This window comes from Pseudophryne corroboree, chromosome 4 (assembly GCF_028390025.1).
Source record: "Pseudophryne corroboree isolate aPseCor3 chromosome 4, aPseCor3.hap2, whole genome shotgun sequence".
In the NCBI taxonomy this organism is placed as follows: domain Eukaryota; kingdom Metazoa; phylum Chordata; class Amphibia; order Anura; family Myobatrachidae; genus Pseudophryne; species Pseudophryne corroboree.
This window is the reverse complement of record NC_086447.1, coordinates 946580299-946600322: the sequence shown is the minus strand read 5'-3', so window position 1 is coordinate 946600322 and position 20024 is coordinate 946580299. Positions and strand designations below refer to the sequence as shown.

Sequence of the window (20024 nt, the reverse complement as noted above, 5' to 3'; positions counted from 1 at the left end):
GGAGATTTTAATTCTATAATATCTTCAGATTTAGATAAAAGCGGCCAAACCCACCCGTACTCTCAGTGTAACCCCCCAGATAATCTAAAGAGACACATGGCCGAAGCTGGTCTATTCGACGCGTGGTGGGCACACTACCCGTCCACCAGAGACTATACCTTCTTTTCGAACACCCACGGTACGTACATACAATCATACTTCAAAATCCTCATCTCTACCCACTCTTCCAACCCCCGGCGCCTCTTTGCCACTGTTAACTCCCTCCTCTGCCCACCACCACCTCCTCTCCCTTCCTCATTGTCTGCTCTTGACTTTGCCACTTACTTCACATCCAAGATTGACTCCATACGTCAGGACATCACATCCCACCAGTCCAGCAACCAGCCACCACCCATCCTTTGCCACCCCTCCCCTACCCTCTTACCAACTCTGACATCTTTCTCCCTAGTATCTGGTGAGGAAGTCATGGCCCTCATACACTCCCCCCCCCCCACAACCTCCCCACTCGACCCTATCCCCTCCCACCTCCTTCGCTACCTCTCCCCTTCTGCCTGTTCCCATCTTGCCCACCTTCTCAATCTCTCCCTCTCATCAGGCACTGTCCCCTCTGCCTTCAAGCATGCTCTTGTCTCCCCTATTCTTAAAAAACCTACCCTTGATCCTAACACTCTCTCCAACTATCGACCGATCTCTCTCCTCCCCTTTGCCTCCAAACTTCTTGAGCGTATTGTCTATAATCGCCTTACTGCCTTTCTTTCCTCTCACTCACTGCTTGACCCATACTAGTCTGGTTTCCGCTCTCTCCACTCCACTGAAACTGCCCTCACAAAAGTCTGCAATGACCTCCATGCCGCCAAATCTAAGGGCCACTACTCTCTGCTTATTCTTCTTGACCTCTCTGCTGCTTTTGACACTGTGGACCACCCTCTTCTTCTGCAAATCCTTCACTCTCTTGGTCTACGTGATACTGCCCTCTCCTGGCTGTCCTCCTACCTCTCCGATCGTTCCTTCTCTGTCTCCTCTCATGATGCTACCTCGCCCCCACTTCCACTAACTGTTGGTGTCCCCCAAGGTTCTGTTCTTGGGCCTCTCCTTTTCTCTCTCTATACGTCCTCTTTAGGTGAACTCATTAGTTCTTTTAATTTCCAGTATCACCTCTATGCTGATGACACTCAAATCTACCTCTCCTCCCCTGATCTCTCCACGGCTCTCCTCACTCGTGCCTCTAACTGTCTTTCTGCTATCTCTTCCTGGATGTCCCAGCGCTTTCTTAAACTCAACATGTCTAAGACTGAGCTGATCATCTTCCCACCCTCCCGCACAACCTCACCTCCCACAATCTCATTATCCATTGATGGCACGACTATCTCCTCTAGCCCCCAAGTACGCTGTCTTGGTGTAATCCTTGACTCCTCCCTCTCCTTCAAACCACACATTCAGCACCTCTCACAAACCTGTCATTTTCATCTCAAAAACATTTCCAGGATCAGACCTTTTCTCACCCAGGATGCCACTAAGATCATTATTCACTCACTGATTATTTCCAGACTGGACTACTGTAATCTCCTCCTAACTGGCCTCCCTGACAATTACCTCTCTCCACTCCAGTCTATCCTCAATGCTGCTGCTCGGCTCATCTTCCTCACCAAACGCACTACATCCACCTCCCCTCTCCTACTAGCCCTTCACTGGCTTCCCTTCCCCTTCAGAATCCAATTCAAACTTCTCACTCTCACTTACAAAGCTCTCACCCAATCCTCTCCCATTTACATCTCTGACCTTATCTCCCTTTACTCTCCCACCCGTCCTCTTCGCTCTGCTAATGCACGCCGACTCTCCTGTCTCCTGATTACTTCCTCCCACTCCTATCTCCAAGATTTTTCACGTGCTGCTCCCTTCCTTTGGAATTCTTTACCTCTCCCCCTCAGACTCTCCACCTCTCTACAAAACTTCAAACGGGTTCTCAAGACCCATTTCTTTACCAAACCCAGCCAAATCTCATCCTAACCCCCTGTTCCATGCTCTCTATGTACCCCATCTGTGTCACCCCTGTCTGTCTACCCCTACCCCTAGAATGTAAGCTCTCACGAGTAGGGCCCTCTTCCCTCATGTGCTCACCCTTTTCTTCTTTAATAATTCTCAACTGCCCAAATCACAGTTTTTGGGCCACCTGGAACTTATCTCTGTCATTTACTGGTGTAGTTATGCTTAGTTACCCTGTACTTGTCCTAAATTGATTTCAACTGTAAGTCACTGTTTTGATTATGTGCATATGTACTCTGTAGTTGGGCGCTGCGGAACACTTGTGGCGCCATATAAATAAATGATGATAATAATAATAATACGTATCGACATGATTTTTGGATGCAGTCACTTACTACACACATTACTGAAGGTAGACATTATTTAAAATGCCTGGTCAGACCATTCGATTGTTTTGGCTTCCATTGATCCAATGGATTCTCATAAGGGGCGCCAATCTTGGAGGTTAAATGAAACCCTCCTTTGCATCTCACACTTCAAGGAATACATTAAAACCCAATTGAAAGACTATTTCGAGGTTAATATTATGGACGATGTTTCCTTTCCAGTAATTTGGGAAGCCCACAAGGCGGTCCTTCACGGAGCGATAATTAAACATGCATCACATAGGAAAAAGCAACAGAACGAGAGGCTCACCTCTCTCACTTCTCAATTGACTCATCTAGAATGCACGCATAAACGATCCCACTCTTCCCAAGTTTAAAACCAGGTCCAGAGTGTTAGAGGTGAACTTCAGTCCCTTCTGGCTGAGCGTACGGAAAAAACCCTTTCGATATCTCAACCAAAAATTCTACGAAAAAAGTAACAAATCTGACTCCCTTCTGGCAGCAAGACTCAGAGCAAAAAGAGCCTGTCAAACTATCCTGGCTCTTATAAATGATTTGAATGCTTTTAGTTACGACCCGGGTTCTATCAATAATTCGTTCTGTACTTACTATAAATCTCTCTATAACTTGCCAGACCCAGTTCTAAGACCCAATATGCCTTCTGCAATTGCTCAGTACTACCTGGACGCAAGTAACCTTCCTAAACTCTCAGACTCAGCCGTACACACCCTCAAGTTTCACTCGGCCCTGAAGACCCAAAAACAATCTAAGGCACCAGGTCCCAACGGTTTTCCTATGTCCTATTACAAGTCTTTCTCGGGTTTACTAGCTCCCCATATGGTTACTGTTTTTAACAAAGTGATGCAGGGTGTACGTTTTCACGGATTCCTTAAAATCAGCAATCATTGTGCTCCCTAAACCTGGAAAAGACCCCACACGTTGCAAGAGCTACAGGCCTATTTCACTCATCAATGCAGACATAAAGCTACTTGCGAAAATATTGGCTATCAGGCTCAATTTATACCTGACACAACTGATCGACGCAGATCAAGTGGGATTTGTCCCTACAAGACAGGCCCCAGACAATACTAGGCGTACGGTCAATTTAATCTCACACATCAATAAACGTAAGATTCCAGCAGTTCTGTTATCGTTGGACCCTGAAAAGGCCTTTGACCGCCTGGCCTTTATGTTTCAAACATTGCAGTCCTACGGCCTATGCGGTGGCTTTATGTCAGCATTGCATGCTATGTATCATAACCCTGCGGCAATAGTTTCCACTAATGGGCTCTCATACCCTGCTTTCGGCTTGGGAAATGGCACCAGGCAGGGTTACCCCCTGTCCCCTCTGTTGTACGCCTTTAGTATTGAACCCCTCATGGCTCAGATTAGGCAGAATCCAGATATTAAAGGGATTTCAGTTCAGGGCTCCCAATACACAATCTCACTTTTTGCGGGCGATGTCCTACTTTCTTTATCATCTCCATTGACATCCCTCCCCAATTTACAGGCTGAACGTTTCTTACATGGTAGTTTATCGGGACATAAGGTGAACAGCACCAAATCAGAAGCATTGGCTTTTCACCCTCCCCACACTTCGATACAGCTACTGGAGCTGAATTTTATTTATGTCTGGCGGCCTAAATCCATTAAATATCTTGGAATCCAAATCACGAAACACTAGGACCAGCGGTTTAATGCTAACTATATCCCTCTCTTGCACAACATTAAACGGGATATTGTCACGCTCGGCTGGATTTGAGGATCCGGCAGCTGGGTCTTGCCCAGGGAAGTAGTTGTTTACGGATGAAGGCGGCGTGGGGGCTGAATATAGTTCCTTCTCATGGGACAGGGATCAAATGGGAAACGTAGGCGGGACTATGAGTCAATGAGTAACAGTTCCTGAGCATGAGACTGATGGAAAAGAACTGAGACTTGACTAAGAAAGGAGGTTTGGAGACAAAAACTGCGGACTGTGACTTGGAAGACGAGGCTGTGGGTAATGAACTGTAGACTGTGGATGGAGTTTTAAAGACGTGGCTGAAGATAAAGAACTGCTGATTGTGGCTTGAAAGATGAAGTTGTAGATGATGAACTGGGGACTGTGGATAGTGGCTTTGAAGACGTGGCTGAAGATGAAGAACTGCGGACTGTGCCTTGATAGACAAGGCTGTAGATAATGAACTGTGGATGGTGGCTTTGAAGACGTGGCTGAAGGACGAGGCAGAAAGCCAGGGACCGTCCGTGCCCCAAGGCTCTTACTGGATCGGGTTTTCCAGGAGTGCTTCCACAGGCGGCAGTAGGCTAGGAACGGCAGGGCTGCAGCAGCAACTGAGAAAACGGCTTAGCAGAATTAGGAGTAACCAGAACACGGCAAGAATCCTGGGAGCACAGGCTAAAGCACCTACAACAGAGTTGTAACTTGAAGCAGTGGCGTCCCTGTCCTAAACCAGCCCCCTTTTATAGGAAGAACTTTCCCTGGATTGGCTGGGAGAAACAGGAAGCCTGCACTATGCTTCAACTTTGTTCTCCAACATGGCGGCGCCCAGTGCATCAGCACTCAGCTCCCTGCCCCATGTCTCCTAGCAACCGCTAGGACAAGCGAGATCCGCTGCAGCGGCGTCCTGCCGCCACGAGCGGACCCCCCCCACTGTCTCCTACCGCTGTGCACAGACCCGGCGCGGCAGCCCTCCTCCGCCGCTGGCCGCACGCCGCCAGTGAAGCATTCCCCGCAGCTCCAGCATACCGGTAAGACCCCAGACGCTGACAGATATGGCTTAATGGACTCCCCTGTACATTTCAAGGACGGGTAAAATAAAATCAATTAAAATGTCTATTCTTCCAAGATTGCTTTATGTATTTCAAACCATTGCTATAGTTCCCTCCTCATATCTTCATACAGTGCAATCTTTGTGCTGTCAATTTGTCTGGTCTAATAAAATGCCTAGACTCAGCAGGAAAGGTCTAGCTAAATCCTTGATTCATGGGGGCTTAGGCCTACCTATATTTGAACAGTACTTCCAAGCTACACAATTGAGCCACATAGTGGTTTGGCACGCTCAGGAGGGGTGCAAGAAGTGGGTGTCTCTGGAAAAAAATCTGATCATCACCAGGTCAGCTCTCTTCCATGGCTACCTCCGTATATGAGACCAGCCTCGGCCAGTGCCACTCGTGTTCAATCAGTACTAAAAACTTGGGATAGCCTCAACAGGAATTACAAGTTAGCACCCTACCCTTCTCCTCTAACACCTCTCTGGCGCCATTCCGGCTTCCCTTTGGGTTATATGGCTTCCTATATGCGCCCTTGGGTCACAGTGGGTATAACCAGATTTATACACAGCTCAGGGGAATTTGCCCCAATAAACTTTTCAGCCCTCTGCGTGAAATATGGTGTACAACATGCTGGACACTTTGACGATATGCAGATTACCAGTTTTGTGCGCTCTCTGAGTAAGCCGGACAAACTCAGACCTCCAACCCCCATTGAACAAACGTGTTTTTATACTCCTGACCGTAGGGGCGCTATATCCATTCTGTACTCTCTCCTTGCCGGTTCCCATCTCCCACCAAAGAGCCATTGGAACTAGCCTGGGAACATGATATGGGTGTATCTCCGGAGGAAGAGAGTTGGCTGCTAAAGTCTCTTTAAACTCGAATATCAAGGAAAAATGCCTACAAGGTGGTACATGGTTCCTGTACGAATACATAATATCTTTCCCTTAAGTTCAGATCTGTGTTGGAGATACTGTGGTTCCAAGGGCTCATTTTCACACGTGTGGTGGGATTGCCCAGGAATTTTGTCCTTATTGGAATGATAATTTTTCTCTCTTGGGTAAAATCTTTAATTCCCCCATTCCCCAAAATCCACTTCATGCATTGCAAACCACTGGAATGCATTTCCAGACCAGGGAGCAAATTATGCAACCACATATTCAATTCCGCCAAATTGATAGCAGCTAACTGGAAACAACTCTCTGCCCATCCTTACAAGCGGAGATTAATACAATTTGGTATGTAGCCTCAATGGAATATATTCCAGCCCTACGCCACGACTCGGTAGATACATTTTCTGTGGTTTGGAGCCCTTGGTAGCACCACTTTCAGAGACCATTACCTTGCCCCCTATACTCTCCCTGCAGGTGCAGCCTCACCCCTTTTCGTTACGGATGGCAAGTGCTCACCTCAATCAGTTTGGTCTTCCCAATTATTCTACCCATCTTAATATGGTCCTCCTTCCCCTTTCCACCCCTCCCCTATTCATACATAGGGGTATATTTACTAAGGTCCCGATTTTGACAGAGATGCCTTTTTTTCTTCAAAGTGTCATCTCGGTAATTTACTAAGCAAAAATCACGGCAGTGATGAGGGCATTCGTAATATTTTGGAAGTCCTAGGAAAAAATCACGAATCAATACACCATCGGTCAAATACGCCTGCAATTTGGTAGAAATCGGGAATTTACTAAAAAGTGCAAAACACAAACACTGCCGACAATAGCCAAACACTGCCGTGATGAAATACAAATCGTGAAAAAGTGCTAAAAAAAAACAGACCTGCTTTTTTATCCCGTGTTTATATAGGCATGCACGGATCCATGAGATCTGTACATGTTTTTCAGTGGGAAGGGGTGGGAAATGTTTTAATTTAAAAAATAAATAAATAAATGCGTGGGGTCCCCCCTCCTAAACCAAACCAGCCTCGGGCTCTTTGAGCCGATCCTGGTTGCAGAAATATGGGAAAAAAATTGACAGGGGTTCCCCCATATTTAAGCAACCAGCACCGGGCTCTGCGCCTGGTCCTGGTTCCAAAAATACGGGGGACAAAAAGCGTAGGGGTCCCCCGTATTTTTGAAACCAGCACCGGGCTCCACTAGCTGGACAGATAATGCCACAGCCGGGGGTCACTTTTATATAGTGCCCTGCGGCCGTGGCATCAAATATCCAACTTGTCACCCCTGGCCGGGGTACCCTGGGGGAGTGGGGACCCCTTCAATCAAGGGGTCCCCCCCCCAGCCACCCAAGGGCCAGGGGTGAAGCCCGAGGCTGTCCCCCCCATCCAATGGGCTGCGGATGGGGGGCTGATAGCCTTTGTTGAAAGTAATGAATATTGTTTTTAGTAGCAGTACTACAAATCCCAGCAAGCCTCCCCCGCAAGCTGGTACTTGGAGAACCACAAGTACCAGCATGCGGCGGAAAACCGGGCCCCCTGGTACCTGTAGTACTACTACTAAAAAAATACCCCAATAAAGACATTACACACACACCTTGAAAGTATAACTTTAATGCATACATACACACCACCATATACACATACTTACCTTATGTTCACACGAGGGTCGGTTCTCTTCTCCATGTAGAATCCATGGTGTACCTGTTGAAAAAATTCTACTCACCAAATCCAGTGTAGAGGGCTCCTCGGATAATCCATTTGTAATCCACGTACTTGTAAAAATAAAAAAACGGGACACCCGACCACGAACTGAAAGCGGTTGACCGAAAGTGACCTCACCGCTGAGCAGAAAGTTCCCACCATTGGTTACAATGGAGCGCATAGGCGCTACATTGCAACACTGCCGTGTGCCGCCTGTCAGACAGTACAGGAGCACACAGCCGATCAGGAGGGTGCCACAACGTGGCGCTCCCTGATTGGCTGAAGAAACCCACTTAGACATCAGTCAGAGGGGGTTTCTGGCATTCGGGGAAAGGGGTCCCATGTGAAAACATGGGGCCCCTTTCAGTTGGTGGTCGGGTGTCCCGTTTTTTTATTTTTACAAGTACGTGGATTACAAATGGATTATCCGAGGAGCCCTCTACACTGGATTTGGTGAGTAGAATTTTTTCAACAGGTACACCATGGATTCTACTGGAGAAGAGGACCGACCCTCGTGTGAACATAAGGTAAGTATGTGTATATGGAGGTGTGGATGGATGTATTAAAGTTATACTTTCAAGGTGTGTGTGTAATGTCTTTATTGGGGTATTTTTTTAGTAGTAGTACTACAGGTACCAGCGGGCCCGGTTTTCCGCCGCATGCTGGTACTTGTGGTTCTCCAAGTACCAGCTTGCGGGGGAGGCTTGCTGGGACTTGTAGTACTGCTACTAAAAACAATATTCATTACTTTCAACAAAGGCTATCAGCCCCCCATCCGCAGCCCATTGGATGGGGGGGACAGCCTCGGGCTTCACCCCTGGCCCTTGGGTGGCTGGGGGGGGGCCTTGATTGAAGGGGTCCCCATTCCCCCAGGGTACCCCGGCCAGGGGTGACTAGTTGGATATTTGATGCCACGGCCGCAAGGCACTGTATAAAAGTGACCCCCGGCTGTGGCATTATCTGTCCAGCTAGTGGAGCCCGGTGCTGGTTTTAGAAATATGGGGGACCCCTACGCTTTTTGTCCCCCGTATTTTTGGAATCAGGACCAGGCGCAGAGCCTGGTGCTGGTTGCTTAAATATAGGGGTACCCCTGTCAATTTTCCCCCCATATTTTTGCAACCAGGGCCGGCTCAAAGAGCCCGAGGCTGGTTTGGTTTAGGAGGGGGGACCCCACGCATTTTTTTTTTTAAGTTTAAACATTTTTAATTTTTTTTACAAGGTGCACAATGAAGCCCAGCACGGATCTCTCAGATCCGGCCGAGATTCATTGTATTAAAGTCGGCAGTGTTTTACAAGTCACTCACGTAAAACACTGCCTAAAAAAACGAATGACATCGACATCGGAAAAACCGAAAATGCAGAATACGGCAGCTTAGTAAATTAGTCGTAATCAATTCAAAAAGTTGCATATTTACACTTTCGATGTCATTCGTGATTGAACTTTGACCTCAAACGGGAAAATACGATTCTTAGTAAATTTACCCCATAGTCTCTGTGTTTTCTCATTTGTTCTGCATGTTTACAAAAAAAAAATAACAATATAAAATTGAAGTGGACTATACTGCTATCTTATCTAGATGTATAATATGTCATGCAGCATTTACTGGACTACACCGGATTCTTCGCATTTCTGGATATAACTTGTATTGTTCTGTTCTCCACTTTTCAGCTCGTAGCTCCCCTATTTATTTATTTCATCTTTTGAAGGGGGATGGATGGATGGGGGGGTGACATCCGGCGGGATAACTATGTATGTCAGCGAGACCCCACGCTATGTATAGTGTCATCCTACTGGATGATACAGCCTGGGGGGAATCCCACGCTGTGTTCCCCCCCTATTCTCTAATGCTAGCCTAGGCTGAGAGGTCCGTGGCTGGTTAGTGATTAGGATGGGTCCCCACGTAATCTTTTTTTCTGATTTTTACAAATACCAAACTTCCCTGCCCCAGGCAGGTCTATATACGTCTGTCAGATACGCCGGTAGGTCAGATACGCCGGTAGGAGAGAGAACGTTTTATGTATTACTACAGCGAAGCCATTTTCTCAGTCTCTAGAGACATCTATGTCCTTGTAGCGGTAAGGAGCCTCTTTCTGTATAACATAGGGTTACCTGCTGTCTTTTCCATTCTGTACAGCATTGAGTCTATCAGTAGTGCGTTCACATACGTATGTGTTTCTTCTCGTCATCCCACTGCCAGGAAACAGGCTATTCTACAGGGGGACAAGAAACATCTTCAGATCTTGTGTCCATGTTAGAAATCAGTGTGTGTAACTGCAGACCAGCAAATCACGTGGAATGCGCAGGTCCTTATATTTAACTTGAAAACATATAAAACAGGATATTTGTTGTTAATCCTAAAATAACTATCATTTTTTCTGTACTGTCTATCATGATCTTTACATCATTTATAAAAAGGAAACTCAATGAGAATACAATGTTCTCTGTATATTTAGCTATCTAATTATCTATCCATCTATCTACTATATTTATTTATCTATCTATATCTATCTATCTATCTATCTATCTATCTATCTATCTATCTATCTATCTATCTATCTATCTATCTCTATTTATATCTTTATATCTATGTCTATCTGTATCTCTCTCTCTCTCTATTTATATCTTTATTTATCTGTATCTCTATTTATATCTATCTATCTATCTATCTATCTATCTATCTATCTGTATCTATATATTTATTTATCTATCTCTCTAACTATATCTATCTATTTGTATGTATCTATCTATCTCTGTATCTCTGTATCTATCTATCTATCTATCTATCTATCTATCTATCTGTCTCTGTATGTATCTATATCTACGTATCTCTGTATCTATCTATATCTACATATCTCTGTATCTATCTATATCTACATATCTCTGTATCTATCTATATCTACATATCTCTGTATCTATCTATATCTACATATCTCTGTATCTATCTATATCTACATATCTCTGTATCTCTATCTACATATCTCTGTATCTATCTATCTATCTGTCTCTGTATCTATCTATATCTACATATCTCTGTATCTATCTATATCTACATATCTCTGTATCTATCTATATCTACATATCTCTGTATCTATCTATATCTACGTATCTCTGTATCTATCTATATCTACGTATCTCTGTATCTATCTATATCTACATATCTCTGTATCTATCTATATCTACATATCTCTGTATCTATCTATATCTACATATCTCTGTATCTATCTATATCTACATATCTCTGTATCTATCTATATCTACATATCTCTGTATCTATCTATATCTACGTATCTCTGTATCTATCTATATCTACATATCTCTGTATCTATCTATATCTACATATCTCTGTATCTATCTATATCTACGTATCTCTGTATCTATCTATATCAACATATCTCTGTATCTATCTATATCTACATATCTCTGTATCTATCTATATCTACATATCTCTGTATCTATCTATATCTACATATCTCTGTATCTATCTATATCTACGTATCTCTGTATCTATCTATATCTACATATCTCTGTATCTATCTATATCTACATATCTCTGTATCTATCTATATCTACATATCTCTGTATCTATCTATATCTACATATCTCTGTATCTATATCTACATATCTCTGTATCTATCTATATCTACGTATCTCTGTATCTATCTATATCTACATATCTCTGTATCTATCTATATCTACATATCTCTGTATGTATCTATATCTACATATCTCTGTATCTATCTATATCTACATATCTCTGTATCTATCTATATCTACATATCTCTGTATGTATCTATATCTACATATCTCTGTATCTATCTATATCTACATATCTCTGTATCTATCTATATCTACATATCTCTGTATCTATATCTACATATCTCTGTATCTATCTATATCTACATATCTCTGTATCTATCTATATCTACATATCTCTGTATCTATCTATATCTACATATCTCTGTATCTATCTATATCTACATATCTCTGTATCTATCTATATCTACATATCTCTGTATCTATCTATATCTACATATCTCTGTATCTATATATATCTACATATCTCTGTATCTATCTATATCTACATATCTCTGTATCTATCTATATCTACATATCTCTGTATCTATCTATATCTACATATCTCTGTATCTATATCTACATATCTCTGTATCTATCTATATCTACATATCTCTGTATCTATCTATATCTACATATCTCTGTATCTATCTATATCTACATATCTCTGTATCTATCTATATCTACATATCTCTGTATCTATCTATATCTACATATCTCTGTATCTATCTATATCTACATATCTCTGTATCTATATCTACGTATCTCTGTATGTATCTATATCTACGTATCTCTGTATGTATCTATATCTACATATCTCTGTATCTATCTCTATCTACATATCTCTGTATGTATCTATATCTACGTATCTCTGTATCTATCTATCTATATCTACGTATCTCTGTATCTATCTATATCTACATATCTCTGTATCTATCTCTATCTACGTATCTCTGTATGTATCTATATCTACATATCTCTGTATCTATCTATATCTACATACCTCTGTATCTATCTATATCTACATATCTCTGTATCTATCTATATCTACATATCTCTGTATCTATCTATATCTACATATCTCTGTATCTATATCTACATATCTCTGTATCTATCTATATCTACATATCTCTGTATCTATATCTACGTATCTCTGTATCTATCTATATCTACATATCTCTGTATCTATCTCTACATATCTCTGTATCTATCTATATCTACATATCTCTGTATCTATCTATATCTACATATCTCTGTATGTATCTATATCTACATATCTCTGTATCTATCTATATCTACATATCTCTGTATCTATCTATATCTACATATCTCTGTATCTATCTATATCTACGTATCTCTGTATCTATCTATATCTACATATCTCTGTATCTATCTATATCTACATATCTCTGTATCTATCTATATCTACATATCTCTGTATCTATCTATATCTACATATCTCTGTATCTATCTATATCTACATATCTCTGTATCTATCTATATCTACATATCTCTGTATCTATCTATATCTACATATCTCTGTATCTATCTATATCTACATATCTCTGTATCTATCTATATCTACATATCTCTGTATCTATCTATATCTACATATCTCTGTATGTATCTATATCTACATATCTCTGTATGTATCTATATCTACATATCTCTGTATGTATCTATATCTACATATCTCTGTATCTATCTATATCTACATATCTCTGTATCTATCTATATCTACATATCTCTGTATCGATCTATATCTACATATCTCTGTATCTATCTATATCTACATATCTCTGTATCTATCTATCTCTACATATCTCTGTATCTATATCTACATATCTCTGAATCTATCTATATCTACGTATCTCTGTATCTATCTATATCTACATATCTCTGTATCTATCTATATCTACATATCTCTGTATCTATCTATATCTACATATCTCTGTATCTATCTATATCTACATATCTCTGTATCTATCTATATCTACGTATCTCTGTATGTATCTATATCTACATATCTCTGTATCTATCTATATCTACATATCTCTGTATCTATCTATATCTACATATCTCTGTATGTATCTATATCTACATATCTCTGTATCTATATCTACGTATCTCTGTATGTATCTATATCTACGTATCTCTGTATGTATCTATATCTACATATCTCTGTATCTATCTATATCTACATATCTCTGTATCTATATATATCTACATATCTCTGTATCTATCTATATCTACATATCTCTGTATCTATCTATATCTACATATCTCTGTATCTATCTATATCTACATATCTCTGTATCTATCTATATCTACATATCTCTGTATCTATCTATCTATATCTACATATCTCTGTATCTATCTATATCTACATATCTCTGTATGTATCTATATCTACGTATCTCTGTATGTATCTATATCTACGTATCTCTGTATGTATCTATATCTACGTATCTCTGTATCTATCTATATCTACATATCTCTGTATCTATCTATATCTACATATCTCTGTATCTATCTATATCTACATATCTCTGTATGTATCTATATCTACATATCTCTGTATCTATCTATATCTACATATCTCTGTATCTATCTATATCTACATATCTCTGTATCTATCTATCTATCTATCTATATCTACGTATCTCTGTATCTATCTATATCTACATATCTCCGTATCTATCTATATCTACGTATCTCTGTATCTATCTATCTATATCTACGTATCTCTGTATCTATCTATCTATCTATCTATATCTACGTATCTCTGTATCTATCTATATCTACATATCTCTGTATCTATCTATATCTACATATCTCTGTATCTATCTATCTATCTATATCTACGTATCTCTGTATCTATCTATATCTACATATCTCTGTATCTATCTATATCTACATATCTCTGTATCTATCTATATCTACATATCTCTGTATCTATCTATATCTACATATCTCTGTATCTATCTATATCTATATATCTCTGTATCTATATCTACATATCTCTGTATCTATATCTACATATCTCTGTATCTATCTATATCTACATATCTCTGTATCTATCTATATCTACATATCTCTGTATCTATCTATATCTACATATCTCTGTATCTATATCTACATATCTCTGTATCTATCTATATCTACATATCTCTGTATCTATCTATATCTACATATCTCTGTATCTATCTATATCTACATATCTCTGTATCTATCTATATCTACGTATCTCTGTATCTATCTATCTATCTATCTATATCTACATATCTCTGTATCTATCTATATCTACATATCTCTGTATCTATCTATATCTACATATCTCTGTATCTATATCTACATATCTCTGTATCTATCTATATCTACATATCTCTGTATCTATCTATATCTACATATCTCTGTATCTATCTATATCTACATATCTCTGTATCTATATCTACATATCTCTGTATCTATCTATATCTACATATCTCTGTATCTATCTATATCTACATATCTCTGTATCTATCTATATCTACATATCTCTGTATCTATCTATATCTACATATCTCTGTATCTATCTATATCTACATATCTCTGTATCTATCTATATCTACGTATCTCTGTATCTATCTATCTATCTATATCTACATATCTCTGTATCTATCTATATCTACATATCTCTGTATCTATATCTACATATCTCTGTATCTATCTATATCTACATATCTCTGTATCTATCTATATCTACATATCTCTGTATCTATCTATCTATATCTACATATCTCTGTATCTATCTATATCTACATATCTCTGTATCTATCTATATCTACGTATCTCTGTATCTATCTATCTATCTATCTATCTATCTATCTATCTATCTATCTATCTATATCTACGTATCTCTGTATCTATCTATATCTACATATCTCTGTATCTATCTATATCTACATATCTCTGTATCTATCTATATCTACATATCTCTGTATGTATCTATATCTACATATCTCTGTATCTATCTATATCTACATATCTCTGTATCTATCTATATCTACATATCTCTGTATCTATCTATATCTACATATCTCTGTATCTATCTATCTATATCTACATATCTCTGTATCTATATCTACATATCTCTGTATCTATCTATATCTACATATCTCTGTATCTATCTATATCTACATATCTCTGTATCTATCTATATCTACATATCTCTGTATCTATATCTACATATCTCTGTATCTATTTATATCTACATATCTCTGTATCTATCTATATCTACGTATCTCTGTATCTATCTATATCTACGTATCTCTGTATCTATCTATATCTACATATCTCTATATCTACATATCTCTGTATCTATCTATATCTACATATCTCTGTATCTATCTATATCTACATATCTCTGTATCTATCTATATCTACATATCTCTGTATCTATCTATATCTACATATCTCTGTATCTATCTATATCTACGTATCTCTGTATCTATCTATCTATCTATATCTACATATCTCTGTATCTATCTATATCTACATATCTCTGTATCTATATCTACATATCTCTGTATCTATCTATATCTACATATCTCTGTATCTATCTATATCTACATATCTCTGTATCTATCTATCTATATCTACATATCTCTGTATCTATCTATATCTACATATCTCTGTATCTATCTATATCTACGTATCTCTGTATCTATCTATCTATCTATCTATCTATCTATATCTATCTATCTATCTATATCTACGTATCTCTGTATCTATCTATATCTACATATCTCTGTATCTATCTATATCTACATATCTCTGTATCTATCTATATCTACATATCTCTGTATGTATCTATATCTACATATCTCTGTATCTATCTATATCTACATATCTCTGTATCTATCTATATCTACATATCTCTGTATCTATCTATATCTACATATCTCTGTATCTATCTATCTATATCTACATATCTCTGTATCTATATCTACATATCTCTGTATCTATCTATATCTACATATCTCTGTATCTATCTATATCTACATATCTCTGTATCTATCTATATCTACATATCTCTGTATCTATATCTACATATCTCTGTATCTATTTATATCTACATATCTCTGTATCTATCTATATCTACGTATCTCTGTATCTATCTATATCTACGTATCTCTGTATCTATCTATATCTACATATCTCTATATCTACATATCTCTGTATCTATCTATATCTACATATCTCTGTATCTATCTATATCTACGTATCTCTGTATCTATCTATATCTACATATCTCTGTATCTATCTATATCTACATATCTCTGTATCTATCTATATCTACATATCTCTGTATCTATCTATATCTACATATCTCTGTATCTATCTATATCTACATATCTCTGTATCTATCTATATCTACATATCTCTGTATCTATCTATATCTACATATCTCTGTATCTATCTATATCTACATATCTCTGTATCTATCTATATCTACATATCTCTGTATCTATCTATATCTACATATCTCTGTATCTATCTATCTCTACATATCTCTGTATCTATATCTACATATCTCTGTATCTATCTATATCTACGTATCTCTGTATCTATCTATATCTACATATCTCTGTATCTATCTATATCTACATATCTCTGTATGTATCTATATCTACATATCTCTGTATCTATCTATATCTACATATCTCTGTATCTATCTATATCTACATATCTCTGTATCTATCTATATCTACGTATCTCTGTATGTATCTATATCTACATATCTCTGTATCTATCTATATCTACATATCTCTGTATCTATATCTACATATCTCTGTATCTATATCTACATATCTCTGTATCTATCTATATCTACATATCTCTGTATCTATATCTACATATCTCTGTATCTATATCTACATATCTCTGTATCTATCTATATCTACATATCTCTGTATCTATCTATATCTACGTATCTCTGTATCTATCTATATCTAACGTATCTCTGTATGTATCTATATCTACATATCTCTGTATCTATCTATATCTACATATCTCTGTATCTATCTATATCTACATATCTCTGTATCTATCTATATCTACAATATCTCTGTATCTATCTATATCTACGTATCTCTGTATGTAATCTAGATATCTACATATCTCTGTATCTATCTATATCTACGTATCTCTGTATGTATCTATATCTACATATCTCTGTATCTATCTATATCTACATATCTCTGTATCTATCTATATCTACGTATCTCTGTATCTATCTATATCTACATATCTCTGTATCTATCTATATCTACATATCTCTGTATCTATCTATATCTACATATCTCTGTATCTATCTATCTATCTATCTACGTATCTCTGTATCTATCTATCTATATCTACATATCTCTGTATCTATCTATATCTACATATCTCTGTATGTATCTCTATATCTACATATCTCTGTATCTATCTATATCTTACATATCTCTGTATCTATCTATATCTACATATCTCTGTATCTATCTATATCTACATATCTCTGTATCTATATCTACATATCTCTGTATTCTATCTATATCTACATATCTCTGTATGGTATCTATATCTACATATCTCTGTATCTATCTATATCTACATATCTCTGTATCTATCTATAACTACATATCTCTGTATCTATCTATATCATACATATCTCTGTATCTATATCTACATATCTCTGTATCTATCTATATCTACGGTATCTCTGTATCTATCTATAATCTACGTATCTCTGTATCTATCTATATCTACGTATTCTCTGTATCTATCTATATCTACATATCTCTGTATGTATCTATATCTACGTATCTCTGTATTCTATCTATATCTACGTATCTCTGTATCTATCTATATCTACATATCTCTGTATCTATATATATCTACATATCTCTGTATCTATCTATATCTACATATCTCTGTATCTATCTATCTACATATCTCTGTAATCTATCTATATCTACATATCTCTGTATCTATCTATATCTACATATCTCTGTATCTATCTATATTCTACATATCTCTGTATCTATCTATATCTACATATCTCTGTATGTATCTATATCTACGTATCTCTGTATGTATCTATATCTACGTATCTCTGTATGTATCTATATCTACGTATCTCTGTATCTATCTATATCTACATATCTCTGTATCTATCTATATCTACATATCTCTGTATCTATCTATATCTACATATCTCTGTATGTATCTATATCTACATATCTCTGTATCTATCTATATCTACATATCTCTGTATCTATCTATATCTACATATCTCTGTATCTATCTATCTATCTATATCTACGTATCTCTGTAGTCTATCTATATCTACATATCTCCGTATCTATCTATAGCTACGTATCTCTGTATCTATCTATCTATATCTACGTATCTCTGTATCTATCTATCTATCTATCTATATCTACGTATCTCTGTATCTATCTATATCTACATATCTCTGTATCTATCTATATCTACATATCTCTGTATCTATCTATCTATCTATATCTACGTATCTCTGTATCTATCTATATCTACATATCTCTGTATCTATCTATATCTACATATCTCTGTATCTATCTATATCTCTGTATCTATCTATATCTACATATTCTCTGTATCTATCTATATCTACATATCTCTGTATCTATATCTACATATCTCTGTATCTATATCTACATATCTCTGTATCTACTATATCTACATATCTCTGTATCTATCTTATATCTACATATCTCTGTATCTATCTATATCTACAATCTCTGTATCTATATCTACATTATCTCTGTATCTATCTATATCTACATATCTCTGTATCTATCTATATCTACATATCTCTGTATCTATCTATATCTACATATCTCTGTATCTATCTATATCTACGTATCTCTGTAATCTTATCTATCTATCTATCTATATCTACATATCTCTGTATCTATCTATATCTACATATCTCTGTATCTATCTATATCTACATATCTCTGTATCTATATCTACATATCTCTGTATCTATCTATTATCTACATATCTCTGTATCTATCTATATCTACATATCTCTGTATCTATCTATATCTACATATCTCTGTATCTATATCTACATATCTCTGTATCTATCTATATCTACATATTCTCTGTATCTATCTATATCTACATATCTCTGTATCTATCTATATCTACATATCTCTGTATCTATCTATATCTACATATCTCTGTATCTATCTATATCTACATATCTCTGTATCTATCTATATCTACATATCTCTGTTTATCTATATACGTATCTCTGTATCTATCTATCTATATCTACATATCTCTGTATCTATTCTATATCTACATATCTCTGTATCTATATCTGACATTATCTCTGTATCTATCTATATCTACATATCTCTGTATCTATCTATATCTACATATCTCTGTATCTATCTATCTATATCTACATATCTCTGTATCTATCTATATCTACATATCTCTGTATCTATCTATTATCTACGTATCTCTGTATCTATCTATCTATACTATCTACTCTATCTATCTATATCTACGTATCTCTGTATCTATCTATATCTACATATCTCTGTATCTATCTATATCTACATATCTCTGTATCTATCTATATCTACATATCTCTGTATGTATCTGATATCTACATATCTCTGTATATTCTA

General features: G+C 37.3%; 1 protein-coding gene across 1 annotated transcript in view; it reads right to left on the bottom strand.

The window, feature by feature from the left end:
* MARK1 (microtubule affinity regulating kinase 1) overlaps positions 1-20024 on the bottom strand; it is a 721120-nt gene that overhangs the window by 77655 nt on the left and 623441 nt on the right. Inside the window, exon 11 of the mRNA XM_063919434.1 lies at positions 9850-9950. Coding sequence (XP_063775504.1) covers positions 9850-9950 — 101 coding nt within the window. The remainder of the gene's footprint in view (positions 1-9849; positions 9951-20024) is intronic.